Source organism: Pongo abelii, chromosome 3 (genome assembly GCF_028885655.2).
Source record: "Pongo abelii isolate AG06213 chromosome 3, NHGRI_mPonAbe1-v2.0_pri, whole genome shotgun sequence".
NCBI classification, from domain to species: Eukaryota; Metazoa; Chordata; class Mammalia; order Primates; family Hominidae; genus Pongo; species Pongo abelii.
Genome location: NC_071988.2, coordinates 124,283,046 through 124,307,418, shown reverse-complemented (window position 1 = coordinate 124,307,418; position 24,373 = coordinate 124,283,046). Strand labels below are relative to the sequence as shown.

Sequence of the window (24,373 nt, the reverse complement as noted above, 5' to 3'; positions counted from 1 at the left end):
TTTTATTTCCTTAAGGTATGTCCCTTCTATGCCAATTTTGCTGAGGATTTTAATCATAAAGGATGCTAGACTTTGTCAAATGCTTTTTCTGCATCTGTTGAGTTGATAATATGATTTTTGTTTTTAATTCTTTTTTATGTGGTGTATCACATTTATTGACTTGCATATGTACCTGCGTCCCTGGTATGAAACCCACTTGATCATGGTGTATTATCTTTTTGGTATCCTGTTGGATTTGGTTAGCTAGTGTTTTGTTGAGGCTCTTTGCGGCTATGCTCATCAGGGATATTGGTCTGTAGTTTTTGTTATGTCCTTTTCTAGTTTTGGTATATGATAATACTGGCTTCATATAATTATTTAGGGAGGATTCTCTCTCTATTTTTTGGAGTATTTTCAGTAGGATTGGTACCAATCTTTCTTTGAATGTCTGATGGTATTCAGCTATGAATCCATCTGGTCTTGGACTTTATTTTTGGTCAGCAATTTTTAAATTACTATTTCAACATCACTACTTGTTATTGGTCTGTTCAGAGTTTCTATTTCTTCCTGCTTCAATCTGAGAAGATTGTATATTTTCAGGAATTTATCCATTTCCTCTAGGTTTTCTAGTTTGTGCACATAAAGATGTTCATAGTAGCCATGAATGATCTTTTGTATTTCTGTGGTATCAATTGTAATATCTCCCATTTCATTTCTAATTCAGCTTATTTGTATCTTCTCTCTTCTTGATTAATCTCACTAGTGGTCTATCAATTTCGTTTATCTTTTCACAGAGCCAGTTTTTGTTTCATTTATCTTTTTTTCTTCCCTTGTTCGATTCTATTGTTGAAACTTTCCAGTGTATTTTGCATTTCTCTAAGCATGTCTTTCATTTTCAGAAGTTGTGATTGTTTTTTCTTTATGATATCTGTTTCTCTGGAGACCTTTTCAATCATATCCTGTATTGTTTTTTAAATTTCTTTAAGTTGGTTTTCACCTTTCTCTGGTGCCTCCTTGAGTAGCCCAATAATCAACCTTCTGAATTGTTTATTTGGCAGTTCAGAGGTTTCTTCTTGGTTCGATCCATTGCTGGAGAGCTAGTGTGATCTTTTGGGGGTGTTATAGAACCTTGTTTTGTCATATTACCAGAATTACTTTAACTGGTTCCTTCTCATTTGGGTAGACTGTTTCAGTGGAAAGATTTGGAACTCAAGGGTTGCTGTTTAGATTGTTTTGTCCCATGGGGTATTCCCTTGATGTGATGCTCTCCCCCTTCCCCTAGGGACGGGGATTTCTGAGAGCCAGACTGCAGTGATTGTTATTGCCCTTGTGCGTCTAGCCACCCAGCGGGGCTACTGGCCTCCAGGCTGATGCTGGGGACTGTCTGCCAAGAGTCCTGTGATGTGATCCATGTTCAGGTCTTGTAGCCATGGATACCAGCACCTGCTCCAGTGGAGGTGGCAGGGAAGTGAAGCGGCCTCTGTGGGAGTCCTTGGTTGTAGCTTAGTTTAGTGCACTGGCTTTCTCAAATGCTGGTTATGCTAGCAGTGAAGTTGTCATGTGAACAGACTCAGTACTTCTGGTTAACTAGGATATTGCAGGCAGTGGAATTAGTTGTTTTCTTCTTTAGAGCAGGGTTGTTCTTTTATCAGTTTGAGTTGATTGGTCTCCAGCCAGGAGGTGGCCCTGTCAAGAAAGCACTAGCTGCAGTAGTAGAAGGGGGGATATAATATTTCCCTGCATTGGCCAGGATGAGTACTTGGGTTTCTCAGGTGATGGGCAGGGCCATAGAGGTCCCAAGGGTTTATGTCATTTGTCTTTGGCTACCAGGTCTGGTAGAGAAAATCCATCAGGTGAGGACAGGGTTAGGCGGGTCTGAGCTCAGACCCTTTTTGGGCGGGGCCTGCCATGGCCACTATGGGGTTCTCAGGCTAATGGAATTATGTTGCCAGGGGGATTATGATTGCCTCTGCTGCCTCATACAGGTCGCTAGGGAACTAGGGAAAAGCCAGCACTGACAGGCCTTACCCAGCTGGGCGTGGTCGCTCATGCCTATCATCCTAGCACTTTGGGAGACTGAGGCGGGTGGATCACGAGTTCAGGAGATTGAGACCATCCTGGCTAACATGGTGAAACCCTGTCTCTACGAAAAATACAAAAAATTAACCAGGCGTGGTGGCGGGCACCTGTAGTCCCAGCTACTCGGGAGGCTGAGGCAGGAGAATGGTGTGAACCTGGGAGGTGGAGCTTGCAGTGAGCAGAGATCGCACCACTGCACTCCAGCCTGGGTGACAGAGCGAGACTGTTTCAAAAAAAAAAAAACACCACAGGCCTTACCCATCTTCCATGAAGCCAGCAAGGCCAGTCTCACTCCTACTGTGCCCCCGCAACAGCACTGACTTTATATCGTTTATATCCAGGCAGCCAGTGAGCAGGACTGAGATCTTGCCCCAGGCTATAAGCCTCCCTGCTGAGAAAGCAAACATGGCTCTCAGGCCTCACCCCTCCCCACCTGCTCACACCTTTGGCTGTGCTCATATCTGTTCTTCCTGTTCGCCACCCCCAAGCTCCTGGATTCTGCTCAGGAAAATTCATGCTTGTCGAAAATATTACAAAGTTCAGCCAGGAGCTTCCTTCACCCCATGATTCCCCTCCAGTTCTGCTGGGTGCCTTCCCTTCCCCAAAGACCTCTGTGAGATAGGCCAGGAATGGCTTCCCTGGACTCAAGCTGGGGACTCGCTCTTTCCAGTGCTTCTTTTCTCAGTAGTATTATATTTTGCTTGGCTCCCAAAATCCATTTCAGCTGTAGGTAAGGTTAAATCCTTCTCCTGTGATCTGAATTTTCAGGTTCCCAGAGGGGATGTGTGTTTGGAGGCAGACATTTTTCCCTCTCACACTTTGGGAACTCACAGTTTTTGGCTGTTTCACAGAGTTCGCAGTGGCAAACCACTTGTTTCAAAGGGTCTTGAATTCTTTTGGTTTTCTCGGTATGTTCCTGTGGTGGTTCTTGGAGCAAAAATTCACAATGTGAGTCTCCACATGCTGTTCTGTTCATCCAAGTGGGAGCTGCATGTTAGTCCTGTCTCCTATCTGCCATTTTATCTCAGTTTGCCAGATAATTACGTATCCTAATCCACATTTTGCTTGTTTTTGATAAGTGTTTTCTTAACATCTATTTATTTATTTTTGCCCAAGTGTCTAAGAAAACAATGCCTGTAAACAAGATAGTTGAAAAAACTTTCTCCATTTAATTCTATTCAAAGTAATTGTATCTGGGGTAAAGTCTGACATTGGTCTGAAGCAGAATTGGGGAGTGGAAAAGCTATACCTGGTTAAGTAGTCTCTATATCTATAATCAGGTATAATGGTGGAGTCCAGAAGCTTACTGAGAAAATGAGACTGATGATATTGTCATTTGCATGCTCTGATGACACATGGTTTGTTGATGTACAGTAAACATAGTAAATATGGTAAGTATCAATTATAAATAACTAGCCAAGGCACACACGGCATGTTTATTTCATGGTTGCTGCTTTATAAGCACTGACATTATAACTATTGATGGTGTTGTGATGTTAATGGTAGTACTAGGTAATGACTAAGTATATGGATCCTGGAGCCATCTTTCCTGGTTCTGAGTCAGTCCTCCACCACTTAATAGCCATTTGAGTATGAGCCTTAGAGTCTTTGTTGGTAAATGGGTATGATAATAGTACCTACCCCACTAGGGTCACAGGCAGTAACTTTTAACTATTATTATTGTTGTTGCAGTTACCAGCTGGTATAAACGTGTAAGTATATGTAGCATGAGGCATTGTAGTATTGTCCAAAAAATTCAGACCTTGGTGTTAGACTAGACTGGTTTCTTTCCTCAGTGTACATACTTCTGCTTAGTTGTGGCACCTTAGGAAAGCTACTTCACTTTTTGGAGCTTTAGTTTCTTCCTCTATTAAATGGTATTTACTCTACATGTTTATTATGAAGATAAGAGTGTATGAGTGCCTACTTTAGAGGCACCATAGTAAATGGTTGACAAATGGTACTTTTATTTGTTTTAGGGTTCATGGGTTTGCTTAACAACTCAGGCTGACATGGGTCCTTAGTCATGAGAGGTAACCCTGAGCTGCTGTTTGCTATAAATAAGCCTCAGAATTTCAGTATGATCAAATAGGGTCAGACCAACCTGGAACCATATTAGGTTGGTTGATTAGCATTTGGAATAGTTATTTTAAATGTCATTTAAACCTCTCTAACTTTTTTTTTTGGTATTTTCTCTTAGTAAGAGAAAAATTTTTAGTAGCTTTTTTTTTTTTTTCCCAGCATGCATGCAGTTTATTCGCCACATTTCCCCCAGGAAGTCTCTCTGGTTAGGGAATGAAAGAATTGAAGGGATGGGGGATGTACAGGTAGAAGTAAAAGGCACACCTTGAATGTGCTATGATGGGTTGAAGGGTTGAAAAGAGGTTGGTCTGAAATTGACGAGCCTCCCATTTCAGAAGCTCAGGAAGTTAGTGCCCAGGAAATATGCATGCCTTCAGCCAAATCCCCTGCACCTGATGGAGCAGAAGCAGGCACTGCCTACCCTGGCCTGGGCCGTCTGCTGGCTCTCATGTCAGGCATTTTCTGGGCCTGGCTGTCGCAACTAGTGGGATCACTAACTTTGCATGGCCATGGCGTTTTGGCCCAAACAAACAGGTGAGGCCTGGCTCTGTCTACACAGCAGCAAAAAAGGTGACTGATTAGCAGGAGATCTGTAGTGCACAAATAATGGAGAGGGTGGGCTTGTCAGCATTAGATAATGACTCCAAAATGTAGTGTAAACTCACAAGGAGGGGGTGACTCAAGGCTGAACACATGACTAAGTAAGAAAACATGACTCTGTGAGCTGACCCAACTTCTAAACAAACCTCCTAATACAGTCACAGTGTGTTTCAGTTCCCTGGACTCTCCACCATCACAGGAGCAGAAGGAAGGGGAAGTGGTGGACTGCCCAGCTGGAGCCTGGGGACTGTCATGACTGGCTAGATCTCTGAGGTCAGAGGGTGTCACAGCCTCCTCAGACCCTGAGCCTGGGACGGAGAGGGGGAACAGGATATAGATTCCCAGGAGGGCTGTCCCCAAGGCCCTCTCCCTGCCTATCTGGCTCCTCAGGCCTCCTCTTCTACCGCTTCTTCTTGGTCTCTTTCTTGGGCCTCTTGTTCACAGAAGGAACAGTAGCCTTGGGCTTCCTCGTCACCTCAGCACTTCTGAGCTCAGACGGTTCAGCCTCTACCTCGTGGGACTTGGGAATGGGTATGATGATGGCCAGCAGACAGATGAGCTGGAAGATGGCTCCCAGGAAGAGTCCGTACCATAGCAGGTTCTCCAGGAAAGTGGGCTCGGGCACCTCCAGAGGTGAGAAGTCTAGGTCAGAGGCCATGGCCCAAGTTGCTTGCTGCCTGAGGTCTCTTCTGACTCATCATTCTTCAGAGCCAACTCTCACACTGCTGTCCCGCTCCCCTGGAGGAGTAGACTTTGTAGGTTCACAGCAAAATTGAACAGAAAGTACAGAGGGTTCTCACATAACCTCCTGCCTCCTTGCATGCACAGCATCCCATTCTTCGACATTCCCCACCAGAGTGGTAAATTTGTTAGAATCAATGAACAGACATTGACACATCTTTATCACTCAAAGTCCACACTTTATATTAGGGTTCATTCTTGGTTGTACATGCTGTGGGTTTGGACACATGTATAATGACTTGTATTCACCATTGCAATATCGTAAAAAATAATTTTGCCATAAACATTCTCTGTGCTCTGTTTATTCATCCTTCTCCTCTGCTCAACCCATGGTAACCACTGATCCGTTTGCTGTCTCCATAGTTTTTTCTTTTCCATGTCAAAAGACAAAATTACAACAAATGTAGTTAAAGATCAAATTGTTTTTTATTTGTGATTCATGAATCAGGAAAGCATCCATTCTACAGAATACAGTGAGCACTTTCATGGGGCCGTGGAAGAACAGTGGGTTTTGTAAGGAACAAAGAAACAGAACAGTAGGAAAAAAACTGATTGATTAACATCAGATTACTTCAGGTTACTTTTCTAGAAAGGGTAAAAGCAGAGAGAACCGGCCAGTGTGGTGGCTTACGCCTGTAATCTCAGCATTTTGGGAGGCCAAGGTAGGAGGAGTGCTAGAGCTAAGGATTTTGAGACCAGCCTTGGCAACATAGTAAGATCTCCATCTCTACAAAAAAATAAAAATAAAAAATTAGCTGGGAGTGGTGGCATACATCTGTAGCCCCAGCTCCTCAGGAGGCTGAGCTGGGAGGATTGCTTGAGCCCCGGAGGTTGAGGCTGTAGTGAGCCATGGTTGTGCCACTGCACTCCAGCCTGGGTGACAGAGCAGAGCAAGACCTTTTTCAAAAAAAAAAAAAAAAAAAAAAAATGCGGAGAGGACTTCCTTACTCAGGTGAACTGGAATCTCAAGTTTTCAGGAAAAACTGCCCTGTTTGCGGATCTACCTGCTTCGTTAAAGTTTCAGTTTGATTAAGTGGTACTTAGCATGAGTGACTATTTTGGTTTGATCTGGTCTGCTGAGGCCTAGTATAGGAGCTCAGTCAACAACGGCCTCCTATAATTTTTATTTAACATCCAGAATGTCATATAGTTGAAATCATACATTATTTAGCTTTTTCAGATTGGCCTCTTTAAAGTAAGATAAAATTTTAACCTATAAATTATGTTTGTGTTGAAAAAATATATCTGGGAAGATTGCCCTTTTGAACCAACTTGCAAATTCCTTCAGGGAGCTGGGAGAAAGGAAGGGGACTTGTGCCCCGTCAACCAGATCATCAGCCAGCCCCCGGGCTTAGTGTGTTGATGTGTTGTGGCTGAATTGCTCTCACACCTTCCTTCTCATGATATTTTTAACTGTATTGGATTAAGTCCACAGTGTAGAGTTATAAATAGGGCTTGGGGGAGTGACATGGTCATGCTAATAATTAGGTGTCTCTTCAAACCTGTGTCTGTAAATATGTGTTCCATGTTTGTTCATTGAAGAGGCCGAGTCCTGTGTGGGAGATAAGTTGGCTGGGCTTGGCACACGGCATTTAACAGAACAAAACCTTACCATTAACCAGACCTTAAAATCCAGTTTGGTGATTATGTGTTGTTTTAAATCTCATCAGTCACTCTCTCCCCTAGTAGCTTATCAAAATATTTCTTCCAGTTTGGATCAGTTTCTGGCAGATACCTATCTTGATCTTGTTACACTCCCAGTGATGTTGTAGTGCTTCTTACAGATTTGCCCTGGGCAACTGCCTAACTGGCCATTGCCAGCCTAACGTGTTCATCCGGCTCTTGCCTGTGTGGAACTTAGACAGAGTTGGCTTTTCCTTCTTGACTTGGAGTTACGGTCCCTAAGGAAATAACTTGGATCTGTCCCTGACAAAGGAGGGGAAGCCCCTCCATGCCTGCACAATTTCCTTCTATGTATTGTTCATGGATAGATGAACTGAAAAGATTTGTTTGCCACTTTCTGTTCTGCCTCCTGTCTTGGGTATTCCTCTGGGAGATAAAGAGTGGAAAGAGTCCAGATGTGGTGGCTCATGTCTGTAATCCCAGCACTTTGGGAGGCTGAGACAGGCAGATCACCTGAGGTCAGGAGTTCGAGACCAGCCTGACCAACATGGTGAAAACCCATGTCTACTAAAAACACACAAAAAATTAGCCAGGTGTGGTGGTGCATGCCTGTAATCCCAGCTACTTAGGAGGCTGAGGCAGGAGAATCGCTTGAACCTGGGAGGTGGAAGTTGCAGTGAGCTGGGATTGTGCCATTACACTCCAGCCTGGGCAACAAGAGTGAAACTCCATCTCAAAAAACAAAAAACAAAACAAAACAAAAAAAAGTGGAGAAAGAGTGGAAAGGGGGTAGGAGAAGAAAGACTTAAGGATTTATGAAGAGGCAGACTAGGGTCTAGACACTCAGATGGAGCAACATCTATGAACATCTAGGAGGCCAGTCATCTTGGGCAGGGGTTAGCAAACACGTTCAGTAAAGAGCTAAATACTAAATATTTTAGACCTCGAGGGCCAGATGGTCTCCATCGTGTCTACTCAACTCTGCCACTATAGCACGAAAGCAGCCATATGTAAATTGTAAAGGAAAGGGCATGGCTGTGCTCTAGTAAAACTTTATTTATGGGCACATGTCCATTCTTACTTAGCTTGCTAGCCACACAGAAACATGTAGTGAGCTGTGTGTGGCCTGTGGGTGGCAGTTTGCTGACCTGAGGTAGGATAATATAAGAAACCTGATGTTAATAAGTTTTGTAGTATCTTTGCTCCCTGTGTATTCTCTGTAGAGATCCTTTTCTTGCTCACTTAGCTAAGTGAAAAATAACTGGAAATGCTAAATGAATCCAGTGAGTGGAAGGGAGTTGTGCTGACTTTTGGGCAGTAGAGAAGTATTCCCCCTGGAGGCCGGCTGGGATAGTGGCAGCAAACAGCAGAGTGAGAACCACAGGGCAATGAAAGACTGCTGGCTACACACCACAGATTCAGTCTTTCATTCTCTGCCGATACCCTGGTGGTTTTGTGTTTGGTTTTAAAAGGGGAAGCCAATCTTTTTTTTTTTTTTTAATTCTTTCAGCAAGGCAGTTTACTTCTGCAGAAGGGTGCCACTTGCGTCAATCAAGATCGCAAGAGCACAGAGAACAAAGGAGACCAGGGGGTTTTTATCCTTAACGCAGTCCCTATCTCTGTGCTACTCCCCCTTGGGCTGGGGTTGGACTGCACGATTTGAGCTGACCCGATTGGCTACTTGTACATATTTTTTTAAATATAGAAGGGGAGGGGGACAGAGGTGGAGTGTGTGAGATGTGCAGTTTCAGGGGAATGTGGGGTACAGGTAACCAAGGGAACAGATGTGAGTTATTGATTAGAGCTGACGGGAAGTGGGTAGGCTGTTTACGGTAACTAGGGGCAAGGAAGAACAAGAAAGTTGAGTTTGAGAACGAAGGATAAGGAAATTAACAAGCTAAACCCTATAAGAGAAACTCAGAAAGACTTATTGTGTCTTACATGACAGTTGAAGAAGCATCTGTAGGGAATCCAGAAGGAGCGTTCATGAAGGTATTACAAGCCCGGAAAAAGCACACGAGCACTGAGCTGACTACTGAGCTGGAGGCGGCCTCAGACAGCAATGGCATCAACTTGTCAGGCTTTAGGAGTGAGCAGCTAGACATCAATGACGCACTAAATTACATCTTGCCTTATTTCTCATAGAAAAATCTATAAGATGTAGAATCAATGTTGTTACTGTTAGGGATGAGCTGCCCCAGGAACCGCCCCAGCAGTGCAGCTGACCCTTACCCTGAATACTCTGCAGCTGCATTCCTGAACCCTTATCTAGGTGCCACAGCAAGGTTGCCGACTTGCTACACTAAGCAAACCCTGCTTACAGCCCTCCAGGCGGCACGGGGAAGTTACGAGAAGCGTGGATAAATCTAAGTTATACCCTCTTGTAAATTCCTCCGGTCATGAGATGATATGTGGTAAAGTTAACTGAAAAGACCAAGAAGCAGCTTCTCCGCTCCTTCTGGGATCTCTATCTGGTTTGGCCTTCCTGCCCCCACTCCTGCCTCCACCATGTCCATCAGGGTGACCCAGAAGTCCTACAAGGTGTCCACCTCTGGGTCCCAGGCCTTCAGCAGCCACTCCTACACGAGTGGGCCCGGTGTCCACATAAGCTCCTCAAGCTTCTCCCTAGTGGGCAGCAGCAGCTTCCAAGGTTGCCTGGGCGGAGGCTGTGGTAGGGTCAGCGGCGTGGGAGGCGTCACCACCATCACAGTCAACCAGAGCCTGCTGAGCCCCCTTAACCTGGAGGTGGACCCCAACATCCAGGCTGTGTGCACCCAGAAGAAGCAGCAGATCAAGACCCTCAACAACAAGTTTGCCTCCTTCATAGACAAGGTATGGTTCCTGGAGCAGCAGAACAAGATGCTGGAGACTAAGTGGAGCCTCCTGCAGCAGCAGAAGATGGCTCAGAGCAACATGGACAACATGTTCCAGAGCTACATCAACAACCTTAGGTGGCAGCTGAAGACTCTGGGCCAGGAGAAGCTGAAGCTGGAGGCGGAGCTTGGCAACATGCAGGGGCTTGTGGAGGACTTCAAGAACAAGTATGAGGATGAGACCAATAAGCGTACAGAGGTGGAGAATGAATTTGTCCTTATCAAGAGGATGTGGATGAAGGTTACATGAACAAGGTAGAGCTGGAGTCTCACCTGGAAGGGCTGACTGACGAGATCAATTTCCTCAAGCAGCTGTATGAAGAGGATATCCGGGAGCTGCAGTCCCAGATCTCGGACACATTTGTGGTGCTGTCCATGGACAACAGCCGCTCCCTGGGCATGAACAGCATCATCGCCGAGGTCAAGGCGCCATACGAGGAGATCGCCAACTGCAGCCAGGCCAAGGCTGAGAGCATGTACCAGATCAAGTATGAGGAGCTGCAGATGTTGGCTGGGAAGCACAAGGATGACCTGCAGTGTACAAAGACTGAGATTTCTGAGATGAACTGGAACATCAGCCGGCTCCAGGCTGAGACTGAGGGCCTCAAAGGCCAGAGGGCTTCCCTGGAGGCTGCCATCACAGATGTCGGCAGCACAGGGAGCTGGCTGTTAAGGATGCCAACGCCAAGCTGTCTAAGCTGGAGGCCGCCCTGCAGCGGGCCAAGCAGGACATGGCGTGGCAACTACTTGAGTACCAGGAACTGATGAACGTCAAGCTGGCCCTGGACATCGAGATAGCCACCTACAGGAAGCTGCTGGAGGGCGAGGAGAGCCAGCTGGACTCTGGGATGCAGAATATGAGTATCCATACAAAGACCACCAATGGTTATGCAGGTGATCTGAGCTCGGCCTATGGGGGCCTCCCAAGCCCCAGCTTTGGCTCTGGTGTGGGCTCCAGCTCCTTCAGCCGCACCAGCACCACCAGGGCTGTGGTTGTGAAGAAGATCGAGACCTGTGTTGGGAGGCTGGTGTCCTAGTCCTCTGACGTCCTGCCCAAGTGAACAGCTGCGGCAGCCCCTCCCAGCCTGCCCCTCTTGCCCCTCTCCCAGAGAGCAGAAGGGTAGCACAGGGAACATGAGACCCACCTGAGGCCCAGCCCTAGCCCTCAACCCACCCACGGGGGAGTTTACTACCTGGGGACCCCCCATGCCTATGCCTTCAGCTACAAAACAATTCAATTGCTTTTTTTTTTTTTTTTTTTGGTCCAAAATAAAAATAAAACCTCTGCTAGCTCTGCCAACAGCTAACCTTATAGTTACCTGTTTTTTTTCAAATGTAAAAGGTGGGTATTCCGAAAAACCGTACAAAGAGTCCCTCTCTTCAACCTGCATCCAAAAACTCATGAAATTAGAAACTGTCCAACCACAGGAAAACAGCCTGGCTAAGATTCAAAGTGTAGGCAAAAGCCAGCAGAGAGTGAACAGAATCCTCATGGGCCCAAGGAGCATCCAGAAAACTCACTTCGAAGAGGTGGGAAAGCAGAGCAACAGGAGGGAACAGGGTGTCTGGGCATTTGTGGAGAACGCTGCCAAAGAAAAAAGGCTCGGGAGTCCAGCCCCAAGGGAGCTGGAACAGCCTCACATAGAGCAAGGGCATGAGAAGTTAGCAGGAAACGCCATCTATACCAAGCCTTCGTTCACCCAAGAGCATAAGGCAGCGGTCTTCTCTTTGCTGAAACCCTTCTCCATGGGCGTGCCTTCTATCTCCACCCCTGCAAAAGCCCTACCTGAGGTCAGAAACAGATTGAAAGACTTACCCATTTTGGTTTTAGAAAATGCAAAGTTGAGTTAAAACCAATCGTACATTCCAGAAAAGTTCTCTCAATAGACTTTGCTTGCAAAGAGGCCTCCATTCTCTGCAGTGAAGAGCCTCATAAATGCCCCTTCACAAGGGGCTTTTTCATCTTTAGGAGACCTGAGTCTTCAGGATAATCCTTTTCCGGAAGTATTTGCTCCATCAGAATGTTTTAAAAGCACCACTGCAAGAAATGCCTTTGAACAAAACATTTTTATGGAAAACACTACTATGCCAGAAGGCACCATCTCTGAAAACACAACCTACAACCATCCTCCTGAGGGAGATTCTGCTGGGACTGCATTCAACTTAGAGAAGACTGTGAAACACAATGGGAATACAACAACATGGGCACTGGCCTGTCTCCCGAGCCCAAAAGCTTCAATTACCCATTGCTCTTGTCCCCAGGTGATCAGTTTGAAATTCAGCTAAACCAGCAGCTACGGCCGGCCCCTCATCCCCAATAATGATGTGAGAAGACTCATTTCTCATGTTATCTGGACCTTGAAGATGGAGTGCTCTGAGACCCATGTGCAATTGGCCTGTACCAAGCTCATCTCTAGGACAGGCCTCCTGATTCATCAGTGAGCAGCAAGAAGTAAAGATGTCCAAGGCAGAATGGGATACGGACCAATGGAAAACAGAACTATATCACCGAGAGCACGGAAGCCCAGAGCAAACAGAAAGAGCAGAAGTCAAGTGAGGTGAGGACCACACAGAAACATGAAACCCAGATTTTCCTGTCATTTAGCATCTGCCAGGAAAGTGCCCACACAGGAGAACCTGGGACTCCCAGACCATAGTTTGTCTTGGCCATGTAACTTCGGCCATGACAGTGATCTCCCACTTTGCTCATTTAGAGAGTGAAACAGGTTAGTACATAAGATAAACTGTAAGCCGGACACGATGGCTCATGCCTGTAATCCTAGCACTTTGGGAGGCTGAGGTAGGTGGATCACTTGAGGTCAGGAGTTTGAGACCAGCTTGGTCAACATGGTGAAACCCTGTCTCCAAGGGGAAGCCAATCTTAATGTCCCCCCATTTTCTTTGATAATGAAGCTGTATTATTTATATCTCAGAGAATTATTTCATTTCAGGAAATTTGTTGGAATTTTCCCTTCACATTTTTCAGTATTAACGGTCTGTCCCCTCTTTGTACTACTAGGCTAAAAGTTCATTAATTTTTAGGTGATAAATAGCTGTTGTTAATAATTTATTTTATGTTTGTTTTATTAATTTATTTGTGCATATTTAACCATCTACCATAATTTTTACCTTGTATCAACAGGATTCTTACTACAGATTTAATGACCTTAACTACAGATGGGTCTCTTTGGATAACTGGACCTATAGCAAGGAATTTAAAATCCCCTTTGAAATTAGGTATGTATGTTTGTGGGTGTATTTTTATTATTATTTGAACTTTTCTTCTTTTTCTATCTAGGCAAAAATTTTGTGTTTTGTTTGTTTAGGTTACATATCTGAGAGTTAAGTAAGATGAAAGCCTTGTACTGTAAAAGTGAATATGTTATTTATGTTTTGTTTTGTATGTGAGGATGGTGCTACTAATCAACAATCACCAAATTGTGTCTTATGGAGTCATTTTTCCAGTGGTTATGCTCTATGTAGTGCTAACCAGCCATTGAGACTATGACCTTGACCTATACTATGTGGTGAAGCCAGGAGGTGAAGCACAGGTACTGTTTTCAGTAATGTTCTGTTATTATAAGCAAATATTTCCATATGAGGCAGAATGTTACTCAAAGGTACCATCACTACTGCTAAATGAAAAAAATCCTTCTGTCCCTTTTATGTGATTTTTTTTTTGGTAATTATTTACTAGTCTTTTAAAGGGGGGAAAAGGCCAGAATATTGTTATCAATATCATGGAGTTACTGCTGTGCTCCAGGCTTTTATTTACAGATAATATTTAGAATATCTTTCGTAATGGTTCTATTTCACCTTGAACTCAACATATCCAATTGATTTTCCCCCTTAAAACTAACTTTATATTCTAACAGCTTCATTGTTTTTCTTAATGTAACACCATTTTCCAGTCTATGTCTAAGGTGCTTTGGGCTTATTACACCTTTTCTTCATCTTCCTGTGTTCAGTCTGTTCTGGGTCTTGCAAATTTTTGTCTAACAGTTCTCTTGGTTTGGCCCCTTCCATCTCATTTCCGTCTTTCCATCTTTGCCTAGAAGAGTGCCAGGAAAGAGGCCAAAGCTGCCTAATCAAATTTCTTGCTTCATTCTTTTATTCTCCAATCTTTTCAATTTAGAAACATTAGATTAATCATCCCAGAATATTGATTGTGCCAAGATAGGTATTCGTTCAAGAATAGCAAGTGTCTATTTTACTTGGCAAATCAAGTATAAACTTCTCACTTGTCTGTGAAAATACAGCTGAAAGATGTCTGTCCCTGTAATACTGCCCACACCTCTCTGCCCCTTGGATTTGTCCAGCTTTTTCCTCCTTAGCTCCCCAGCCCAAATTACACATATGAGTCGATTACCTAAAAGTAATTCATGCTGTCAGCACTTCCTTGTTTTGGTTTTGCTCTTTGCAGGGGTAAGGGGTTCCTGCAAACAGCAAAGGGTGTAGAATAGAAATGCCTCCACCCAGTCATTTCTACCTGGTTTAAAAAAAAAAACTTTATTGATATATAATTAACATATTGTACAATTCAGTCATTTAAAGTATATAATTCAATGGTTTTTAGTATACTTACAGTTACAAAACCATCACCACAATCAATTTTAGAACATTTTCCTCATCTCCCCGCAAAAAGTTACACCCATTAGCAGTCATTTCCCATTGCCCACTCCTCCTGCCCCTGAATTCTTATCCCAGCCCTAGGAACCACTGATTTACTTTCTGTCCCTCTGGATTTGCTTGTTCTGGATACCTCATATAAATGGAATCATACAATATGTGGGCCTTTGTGACCGCCTCTTTCACTTAGCATAATAATGTTTTCAAAGTTCATTCATGTTGTAGCATGTATCAGTACTTCATTCCTTTTTATTGTTGAATAGTATTTTATTGTATGAATACAACACATTTTATTTATTCTTCTCTTCATTAAGTTCTTGTTTCCATTTCAAAATCTTTTCTTATGAGATAAACTCTGATAGCACTTGTAGTTGTTCAACAATATTGCCAGCCAGCCACCAAATGCCAACCAGATTGCAGACTCCTTAAGTACAGGCACTATTATAGTTTCCTGTAAGGCTTAGCAGAGTGCTGGGTGCATAATATTCACTTATAGATGATAGTTTTCTAACGTGTTCTCTTAGACAGTGTCAGTAAATGTAGTTTGTGAGAATGTTTTATGTCTATTATTTAACTTGGTTCTCATTTTTTTTTTTTTTTTGAGATGGAATCTTGCAAGTGCAGTGGTGGGATGTCCACTCACTGCAACCTCCACCTCCTGGGTTCAAGTGATTCTCCTGCCTCAGTCTCCCTAGTAGCTCAGATTACAGGCACCTGCCACCACGCCTGGCTAGTTTTTTGTAATTTTAGTAGAGACCGGGTTTCACCATGTTGGCCAGGCTGGTCTCGAACTCCTGACCTCAGGTGATCCACCTGCCTAGGCCTCCCAAAGTGCTGGGATTACAGGCATGAGCCACTGCTCCCGGCCTAACTTGGTTCTCATAATAACTTTCTGAAGTATTAACTAGAAAAAGTCAATATATTTGGAAATTATAAGTTGTGCTCTTGGTTTTATGGTGATTTATTGATACATTATAGAGAAAGATAAGCTGGATCACTCAAAGGACGTAAGTATGTTTTAAAGCAGTACTTCTGAAAATGTCACTGGAAACTGCCTTTTAAGAATATATTTTTTGTATGGAATATTTATTTCTTTAGGCCTTAAATAATACAAAAGAGACTTATCTAAGTTAATGCTTTACACATCTTGTTTTAAAAATCTTTTCTTTTTTTTAGCAAATGGCAAAAAGTAAATTTGATTCTTGAGGGAGTGGATACGGTTTCAAAAATCCTGTTCAATGAAGTCACTATTGGGGAAACAGACAATATGTTCAATAGATATGTAAGTATATAATGACATTAGGTTAAAAAAACCATTTATGTGTGTTTATGTTAATTGCTTTTGTGAGTAGAGAAAAGTAAATGCATAATTGGCCATGTGACAAATATGAGCTCATTAAAGCACTGGATGAGTTAGTTGATTTCTCAGTTGCCACATTTGTGGAATAATGGAAACCTTACGAACCCCATGGGGTTAGTGTGGGGATTTAGTAAGCTAATTATATAAAATGTTGGCAAGTTCTTGGCACATAGGAAGTGTTCAGAACATGCCAATCCCTCCTCTGCTGATACAGTTTCATTGGACAAATGATTTTAAAATAAAATGTCATTTCCTTTCTGCAATAGTTACATTAAGAGATTATATGCTGATCATCCTTTCCTTTCAAAGGTAGACTTTTCAAAACAAAAATAACTCATTACTTAGAAATGCATGCTGTTCATACCAGAGAGGCAGGTTGTCATGAAGTGCCTAGGAAACCCTTGGCAGTTCAAGGCCACGTATAAGTAGACAGAGGAGACATTCCAGAGCTAAAGTTATTTTTTGCTCTATCCATTTCCCTAGGACCATCATTTTGCCAGGAAAAATAGAAGGAGAAGCCTAGAAACTTGGATTGGGTAGGAAAATATGCTTAGTTTTAACTAAAAGTGGGCAACTAAGTGATACTACAGTATTTCAGAGAAGTGTTTCCTCCTGCAAGGAGGCTAAACCTAGATCGGCGTTATATTATGCGTCTTTCATACAAAGTGCCTTTATCTAAAATTTTACACACAAGACTACTTCCACATCATGGGTTTGTCTGTTTGTTCCCTTTAACTTAGAGCTTTGATATTACCAACGTGGTCAGGGACGTGAACTCCATTGAGCTGCGTTTCCAGTCAGCGGTGTTGTATGCAGCACAGCAGAGCAAAGCTCACACTCGCTACCAGGTTCCCCCAGACTGCCCTCCACTTGTGCAGAAGGGTGAATGCCATGTCAACTTTGTTCGGAAGGTAATGGTCTCTCAAACAGGTCGGGTTTTATTTTTGAGGACGGGATGTGCTGGCATATGAAATGCTTATTTGAAGACTCCCATGGCATTTCAGAAGTTAGGAATCTCTTTCCTGATCCCTTAGTGGGGTTTGAAAATTTGAAATAAGAACCAAAAGATTATTTGAAATATTGTGGAGAATCTTTATCTTTTTCTAAGTTTTATTCATGAAGTGTGTTCAGAACTTAGGTAACAGAAAAAGAAAGAAAAAGAAAAATATGTGGCTGATAATGGAACTTTACAAATTATTTTTTTAACATTTATCAAACCTTTCACCAGATTGTGAAAATGTATTAGTGATTCTTGTTTCTAGGAAGCCCTCTGCAAATATTAGTATATATGATGATATGTTCTTGCATCTTACTGTCAGGTTCTCATAAAATCTAACAAAAAGATAACAAAGCCCACAAAAGTAATTATTTTTCTTAGAGTCTGATTCCAGTCTAGAGGACTTGGATCTATTTTACTACATGATTGAATCAGTATTCTATGCAACATTTGGTTTTTTAATGTTTATTTCATTTTACTTCATATTTAAAAAATGTTAATTGTATAAACTGTATATAAAATTTATCACTTTAATAATTTTTAAGTGTACAGTTTAGTAGTGTTAAGTATATTTACATTGTTAAGTAACCACAGAACTTTCTCATCTTGCAAAACTGAAACTCTATACCCATTACCCATTATATTATATTATACCCATTATTGTTTAAACAATAGCTCTCCATTTCCTTCTCCCCAGCCCCTTGCAACCACCATTCTACTCTTTTCTTTTTTTTTTTTTTGAGACTGGGTCACACTCTGTTGCCCAGGCTGGAGTACAGTGGTGTGATCACAACTCACCGCAGCCTCCACCTCCTGGGCTCAAGCGATGCTCCCACCTAGGTCTCTTGAGTAGCTAGGACTACCAGCAAACACCACCATGCCCAGATAATTTTTGTTTTTTTTTTGTAGAGACAGGATTTTGCCATGTTGCCCAGGCTGGTCTCTAACTGTAAGGCTCAAGCAATGTGCCCACTTTGGCCTCCCAAAGTGCCAGGATTACAGGTGTGAGCCACCATGCCTGGCCCATTCTACTCTTTTCTATGTGTTTGATTCCTCTAGAAATCTTACATAAGTGGAATCATACAGTATTTGTCTTTTTGTGACGGACTTATTTCACTTAGCATAATTTCCTCATGATTCATCCATGTTGTAGCATGTGTCAGAATTTCTTTACTTTCTAAGGCTGAATAACATACCATTCTGTGCATATACCACATTTTGTTTATCCATTCATCCACTGACGGACATTTAGGTTGCTTCCACCTTTTGACTATTGTGAATAATGCTGCTATGAACATGGGTGTACAAATATCTCTACTTGACCCTTCTTTCAGTTCTTTTGGATATATTCCCAGAAATGGTATGGTTGGATCATATGGTAATTCTTTAATTTTTTGAGGGATTGAATTTGTTTATTATTTATTTATTTATTTATTTGAGATGGAGTTTTGCTCTGTTGCTCAAGCTAGAATGCGGTGGCAAGATCTCAGCTCACTGCAACCTCCGCCTCCCGTGTTAAAACAATTCTCTTGCCTCAGCCCCCTGAGTAGCTGGGATTCCAGGCATGCACCACCACATTTGGCTAATTTTTTTATTTTTAGTAGAGACGGAGTTTCGCCATGTTGGCCAGGCTGCTCTTGAACTCCTGACCTCAGGTGATCCACCTGCCTCGGCCTCCCAAAGTGTTGGGATTACAGGCGTGAGCCAGGAAATTTAGTTTTAACAGCAAATGTAATGATTGGGCTCATTGTGAAGACACTAAACATGTTTTCCCAATACTCTTTAGGTAGAACTGTTACATTAGCTAATATGCTCTGATTAAATTAAGTGGCTCTTTTTCAGCTGGATTGATTTACTATTATGTTTCCTTAATGTAAGTACTAGGATTAAAATTATACCTCCTCCTGTTTGATTCAACCTACCCAAACTTGTGTCAATGACCCATTAACCATTTGTTCAAATTACTGTAATAACAGCCTTAGAGTATTGCTTTGACAATTTTCAGTAGTCAAGTATTCCATGGAATATTTGTCTACTTATAAGTCTGGATAAGATTTATCTTTTGATTCTTTGCCTTTGGCTTCCAATGACACAGTGGTTTAAATGCTAAAGGTTGTACTTTTTCCCTCTCCCCTTCCTTTTTTTTTTTTTTTTTTTTTTTTTCTTTTATTTATTTTTACTATTATTATTATTATTATTATACTTTAAGTTTTAGGGTACATGTGCACAATGTGCAGGTTAGTTACATATGTATACATGTGCCATGCTGGTGTGCTGCACCCATTAACTCATCATTTAGCATTAGGTATATCTCCTAATGCTATCCCTCCCCCCTTCCCCCACCCCACAACAGTCCCCAGAGTGTGATGTTCCCCTTCCTGTGTCCATGTGTTCTCATTTCACAAATCCTTTCACAATGTGCAGAAGCCATCTACAACATGCATGGACTTTCTGACTTGTCCTAAACATCCCTCTTTTTATTTTTATTTATTTTTTTATTTTATTTTTTATTTTTTTTTTATTTATTTTTATTTATTTTTATTTTTTTTATTTTTTATTTTTTTTCTTTTTTCTTTTATTATTATTATTATTATTATTATTATACTTTAGGTTTTATGGTACATGTGCGCAATGTGCAGGTAAGTTACATATGTATACATGTGCCATGCTGGTGCGCTGCACCCACCAACTCGTCATCTAGCATTAGGTATATCTCCCAATGCTATCCCTCCCCCCTCCCCCCACCCCACAACAGTCCCCAGAGTGTGATGTTCCCCTTCCTGTGTCCATGTGTTCTCATTGTTCAATTCCCACCTATGAGTGAGAATATGCGGTGTTTGGTTTTTTGTTCTTGCGATAGTTTACTGAGAATGATGATTTCCAATTTCATCCATGTCCCTACAAAGGACGTGAACTCATCATTTTTTATGGCTGCATAGTATTCCATGGTGTATATGTGCCACATTTTCTTAATCCAGTCTATCATTGTTGGACATTTGGGTTGGTTCCAAGTCTTTGCTATTGTGAATAATGCCGCAATAAACATACGTGTGCATGTGTCTTTATAGCAGCATGATTTATAGTCCTTTGGATATATACCCAGTAATGGGATGGCTGGGTCGAATGGAATTTCTAGTTCTAGATCCCTGAGGAATCGCCACACTGACTTCCACAAGGGTTGAACTAGTTTACAGTCCCACCAACAGTGTAAAAGTGTTCCTATTTCTCCACATCCTCTCCAGCACCTGTTGTTTCCTGACTTTTTAATGACTGCCATTCTAACTGGTGTGAGATGGTATCTCATTGTGGTTTTGATTTGCATTTCTCTGATGGCCAGTGATGGTGAGCATTTTTTCATGTGTTTTTTGGCTGCATAAATGTCTTCTTTTGAGAAGTGTCTGTTCATGTCCTTCGCCCACTTTTTGATGGGGTTGTTTGTTTTTTTCTTGTAAATTTGTTGGAGTTCATTGTAGATTCTGGATATTAGCCCTTTGTCAGATGAGTAGGTTGCGAAAATTTTCTCCCATTTTGTAGGTTGCCTGTTCACTCTGATGGTAGTTTCTTTTGCTGTGCAGAAGCTCTTGAGTTTAATTAGATCCCATTTGTCAATTTTGGCTTTTGTTGCCATTGCTTTTGGTGTTTTAGACATGAAGTCCTTGCCCATGCCTATGTCCTGAATGGTAATGCCTAGGTTTTCTTCTAGGGTTTTTATGGTTTTAGGTCTAACATTTAAGTCTTTAATCCATCTTGAATTGATTTTTGTATAAGGTGTAAGGAAGGGATCCAGTTTCAGCTTTCTACATATGGCTAGCCAGTTTTCCCAGCACCATTTATTAAGTAGGGAATCCTTTCCCCATTTCTTGTTTTTGTCAGGTTTGTCAAAGATCAGATACTTGTAGATATGTGGCGTTATTTCTGACGGCTCTGTTCTGTTCCATTGATCTATATCTCTGTTTTGGTACCAGTACCATGCTGTTTTGGTTACTGTAGCCTTGTAGTATAGTTTGAAGTCAGGTAGCGTGATGCCTCCAGCTTTGTTCTTTTGGCTTAGGATTGACTTGGCGATGCGGGCTCTTTTTTGGTTCCATATGAACTTTAAAGTAGTTTTTTCCAATTCTGTGAAGAAAGTCATTGGTAGCTTGATGGGGATGGCATTGAATCTGTAAATTACCTTGGGAAGGATGGCCATTTTCATGATATTGATTCTTCCTACCCATGAGCATGGAATGTTCTTCCATTTGTTTGTATCCTCTTTTATTTCCTTGAGCAGTGGTTTGTAGTTCTCCTTGAAGAGGTCTTTCACATCCCTTGTAAGTTGGATTCCTAGGTATTCTATTCTCTTTGAAGCAATTGTGAATGGGAGTTCACTCATGATTTGGCTCTCTGTTTGTCTGTTATTGATGTATAAGAATGCTTGTGATTTTTGCACATTGATTTTGTATCCTGAGACTTTGCTGAAGTTGCTTATCAGCTTAAGGAGATTTTGGGCTGAGACAATGGGGTTTTCTAGATATACTATCATGTCATCTGCAAACAGGGACAATTTGACTTCCTCTTTTCCTAATTGAATACCCTTGATTTCCTTCTCCTGCCTAATTGCCCTGGCCAGAACTTCCAACACTATGTTGAATAGAAGTGGTGAGAGAGGGCATCCCTGTCTTGTGCCAGTTTTCAAAGGGAATGCTTCCAGTTTTTGCCCATTCAGTATGATATTGGCTGTGGGTTTGTCATAAATAGCTCTTATTATTTTGAGATACGTCCCATCAATTCCTAATTTATTGAGAGTTTTTAGCATGAAGGGTTGTTGAATTTTGTCCAAGGCCTTTTCTGCATCTATTGAGATAATCATGTGGTTTTTGTCTTTGGTTCTGTTTATATGCTGGATTACATTTATTGATTTGCGTATATTGAACCAGCCTTGCATCCCAGGGATGAAGCCCACTTGATCATGGTGGATAAGCTTTTTGATGTGCTGCTGGATTCTGTTTGCCAGTATTTTATTGAGGATTTTTGCATCAATGTTCATCAAGGATATTGGTCTAAAATTCTCTTTTTTTGTTGTGTCTCTGCCAGGCTTTGGTATCAGGATGATGCTGGCCTCATAAAATGAGTTAGGGAGGATTCCCTCTTTTTCTATTGATTGGAATAGTTTCAGAAGGAATGGTACCAGCTCCTCCTTGTACCTCTGGTAGAATTCGGCTGTGAACCCATCTGGTCCTGGACTTTTTTTGGTTGGTAAGCTATTGATTATTGCCACAATTTCAGCTCCTGTTATTGGTCTATTCAGAGATTCAACTTCTTCCTGGTTTAGTCTTGGGAGGGTGTATGTGTTGAGGAATTTATCCATTTCTTCTAGATTTTCTAGTTTATTTGCATAGAGGTGTTTGTAGTATTCTCTGATGGTAGTTTGTATTTCTGTGGGATCGGTGGTGATATCCCCTTTATCATTTTTTATTGCATCTATTTGATTCTTCTCTCTTTTTTTCTTTATTAATCTTGCTAGCGGTCTATCAATTTTGTTGATCCTTTCAAAAAACCAGCTCCTGGATTCATTAATTTTTTGAAGGGTTTTTTGTGTCTCTATTTCCTTCAGTTCTGCTCTGATTTTAGTTATTTCTTGCCTTCTGCTAGCTTTTGAATGTGTTTGCTCTTGCTTTTCTAGTTCTTTTAATTGTGATGTTAGGGTTTTTTGGATCTTTCCTGCTTTCTCTTGTGGGCATTTAGTGCTATAAATTTCCCTCTACACACTGCTTTGAATGCATCCCAGAGATTCTGGTATGTTGTGTCTTGGTTCTCGTTGGTTTCAAAGAACATCTTTATTTCTGCCTTCTTTCGTTATGTACCCAGTAGTCATTCAGGAGCAGGTTGTTCAGTTTCCACGTAGTTGAGCGGTTTTGAGTGAGATTCTTAATCCTGAGTTCTAGCTTGATTGCACTGTGATCTGAGAGACAGTTTGTTACAATTTCTGTTCTTTTACATTTATTGAGGAGAGCTTTACTTCCAAGTATATGGTCAATTTTGGAATAGGTGTGGTGTGGTGCTGAAAAAAATGTATATTCTGTTGATTTGGGGTGGAGAGTTCTGTAGATGTCTATTAGGTCCGCTTGGTGCAGAGCTGAGTTCAATTCCTGGGTATCCTTGTTGACTTTCTGTCTCGTTGATCTGTCTAATGTTGATAGTGGGGTGTTAAAGTCTCCCATTATTAATGTGTGGGAGTCTAAGTCTCTTTGTAGGTCACTCAGGACTTGCTTTATGAATCTGGGTGCTCCTGTATTGGGTGCATATATATTTAGGATAGTTAGCTCTTCTTGTTGAATTAATCCCTTTACCATTATGTAATGGCCTTCTTTGTCTCTTTTGATCTTTGTTGGTTTAAAGTCTGTTTTATCAGAGACTAGGATTGCAACCCCTGCCTTTTTTTGTTTTCCATTTGCTTGGTAGATCTTCCTCCATCCTTTTATTTTGAGCCTATGTTTGTCTCTGCACGTGAGATGGGTTTCCTGAATACAGCACACTGATGGGTCTTGAGTCTTTATCCAGTTTGCCAGTCTGTGTCTTTTAATTGGAGCATTTAGTCCATTTACATTTAAAGTTAATATTGTTATGTGTGAATTTGATCCTGTCATTATGATGTTAGCTGGATATTTTGCTCGTTAGTTGATGCAGTCTCTTCCTAGTCTCGATGTTCTTTACATTTCGGTATGATTTTGCAGTGGCTGGTACCGGTTGTGCCTTTCCATGTTTAGCGCTTCCTTCAGGAGCTCTTTTAGGGCAGGCCTGGTGGTGACAAAATCTCTCAGCATTTGCTTGTCTGTAAAGTATTTTATTTCTCCTTCACTTATGAAGCTTAGTTTGGCAGGATATGAAATTCTGGGTTGAAAATTCTTTTCTTTAAGAATGTTGAATATTGGCCCCCACTCTCTTCTGGCTTGTAGGGTTTCTGCCGAGAGATCCGCTGTTAGTCTGATGGGCTTCCCTTTGATGGTAACCCGACCTTTCTCTCTGGCTGCCCTTAACATTTTTTCCTTCATTTCAACTTTGGTGAATCTGACAATTATGTGTCTTGGAGTTGCTCTTCTCGAGGAGTATCTTTGTGGCGTTCTCTGTATTTCCTGAATCTGAATGTTGGCCTGCCTTGCTAGATTGGGGAAGTTCTCCTGGATAATATCCTGCAGAGTTTTTTCCAACTTGTTTCCATTCTCCCCGTCACTTTCAGGTACACCAATCAGACGTAGATTTGGTCTTTTCACATAGTCCCACATTTCTTGGAGGCTTTGCTCATTTCTTTTTATTCTTTTTTCTCTAAACTTCCCTTCTCGCTTCATTTCATTCATTTCATCTTCCAGGGCTGATACCCTTTCTTCCATTTGATCGCATCGGCTCCTGAGGCTTCTGCATTCTTCACGTAGT

The 24,373-nt window shown here is 41.9% G+C and overlaps 2 protein-coding genes and 1 pseudogene across 5 annotated transcripts in view; 2 read left to right on the top strand and 1 right to left on the bottom strand.

Annotated features, from left to right (window-relative positions):
• LOC112133102 (keratin, type II cytoskeletal 8-like) overlaps positions 1 to 11,169 on the top strand; it is a 32,213-nt pseudogene extending 21,044 nt beyond the window's left edge.
• MANBA (mannosidase beta) overlaps positions 1 to 24,373 on the top strand; it is a 131,392-nt gene that overhangs the window by 21,816 nt on the left and 85,203 nt on the right. For 2 of the 4 annotated variants that reach the window (XM_063722634.1, NM_001131631.2), the window contains 3 exon segments: positions 13,120 to 13,214; positions 15,783 to 15,888; positions 16,707 to 16,877. In XM_063722634.1, coding sequence (XP_063578704.1) covers positions 15,874 to 15,888; positions 16,707 to 16,877 — 186 coding nt within the window. In that variant the 5' untranslated portion in view covers positions 13,120 to 13,214; positions 15,783 to 15,873. 4 annotated transcript variants of the gene reach the window in all.
• LOC100461964 (protein MANBAL-like) lies at positions 5,128 to 5,430 on the bottom strand. Its single transcript, XM_054553515.2, has one exon. It carries the CDS (start codon positions 5,396 to 5,398, stop codon positions 5,141 to 5,143), a length of 258 nt encoding a protein of 85 aa, XP_054409490.1. The 5' UTR covers positions 5,399 to 5,430; the 3' UTR covers positions 5,128 to 5,140.

Bases quoted from the DNA above. Each gene is read 5' to 3' on its own strand.
- LOC100461964 (XM_054553515.2), bottom strand. From the start codon at position 5,398: ATGGCCTCTGACCTAGACTTCTCACCTCTGGAGGTGCCCGAGCCCACT.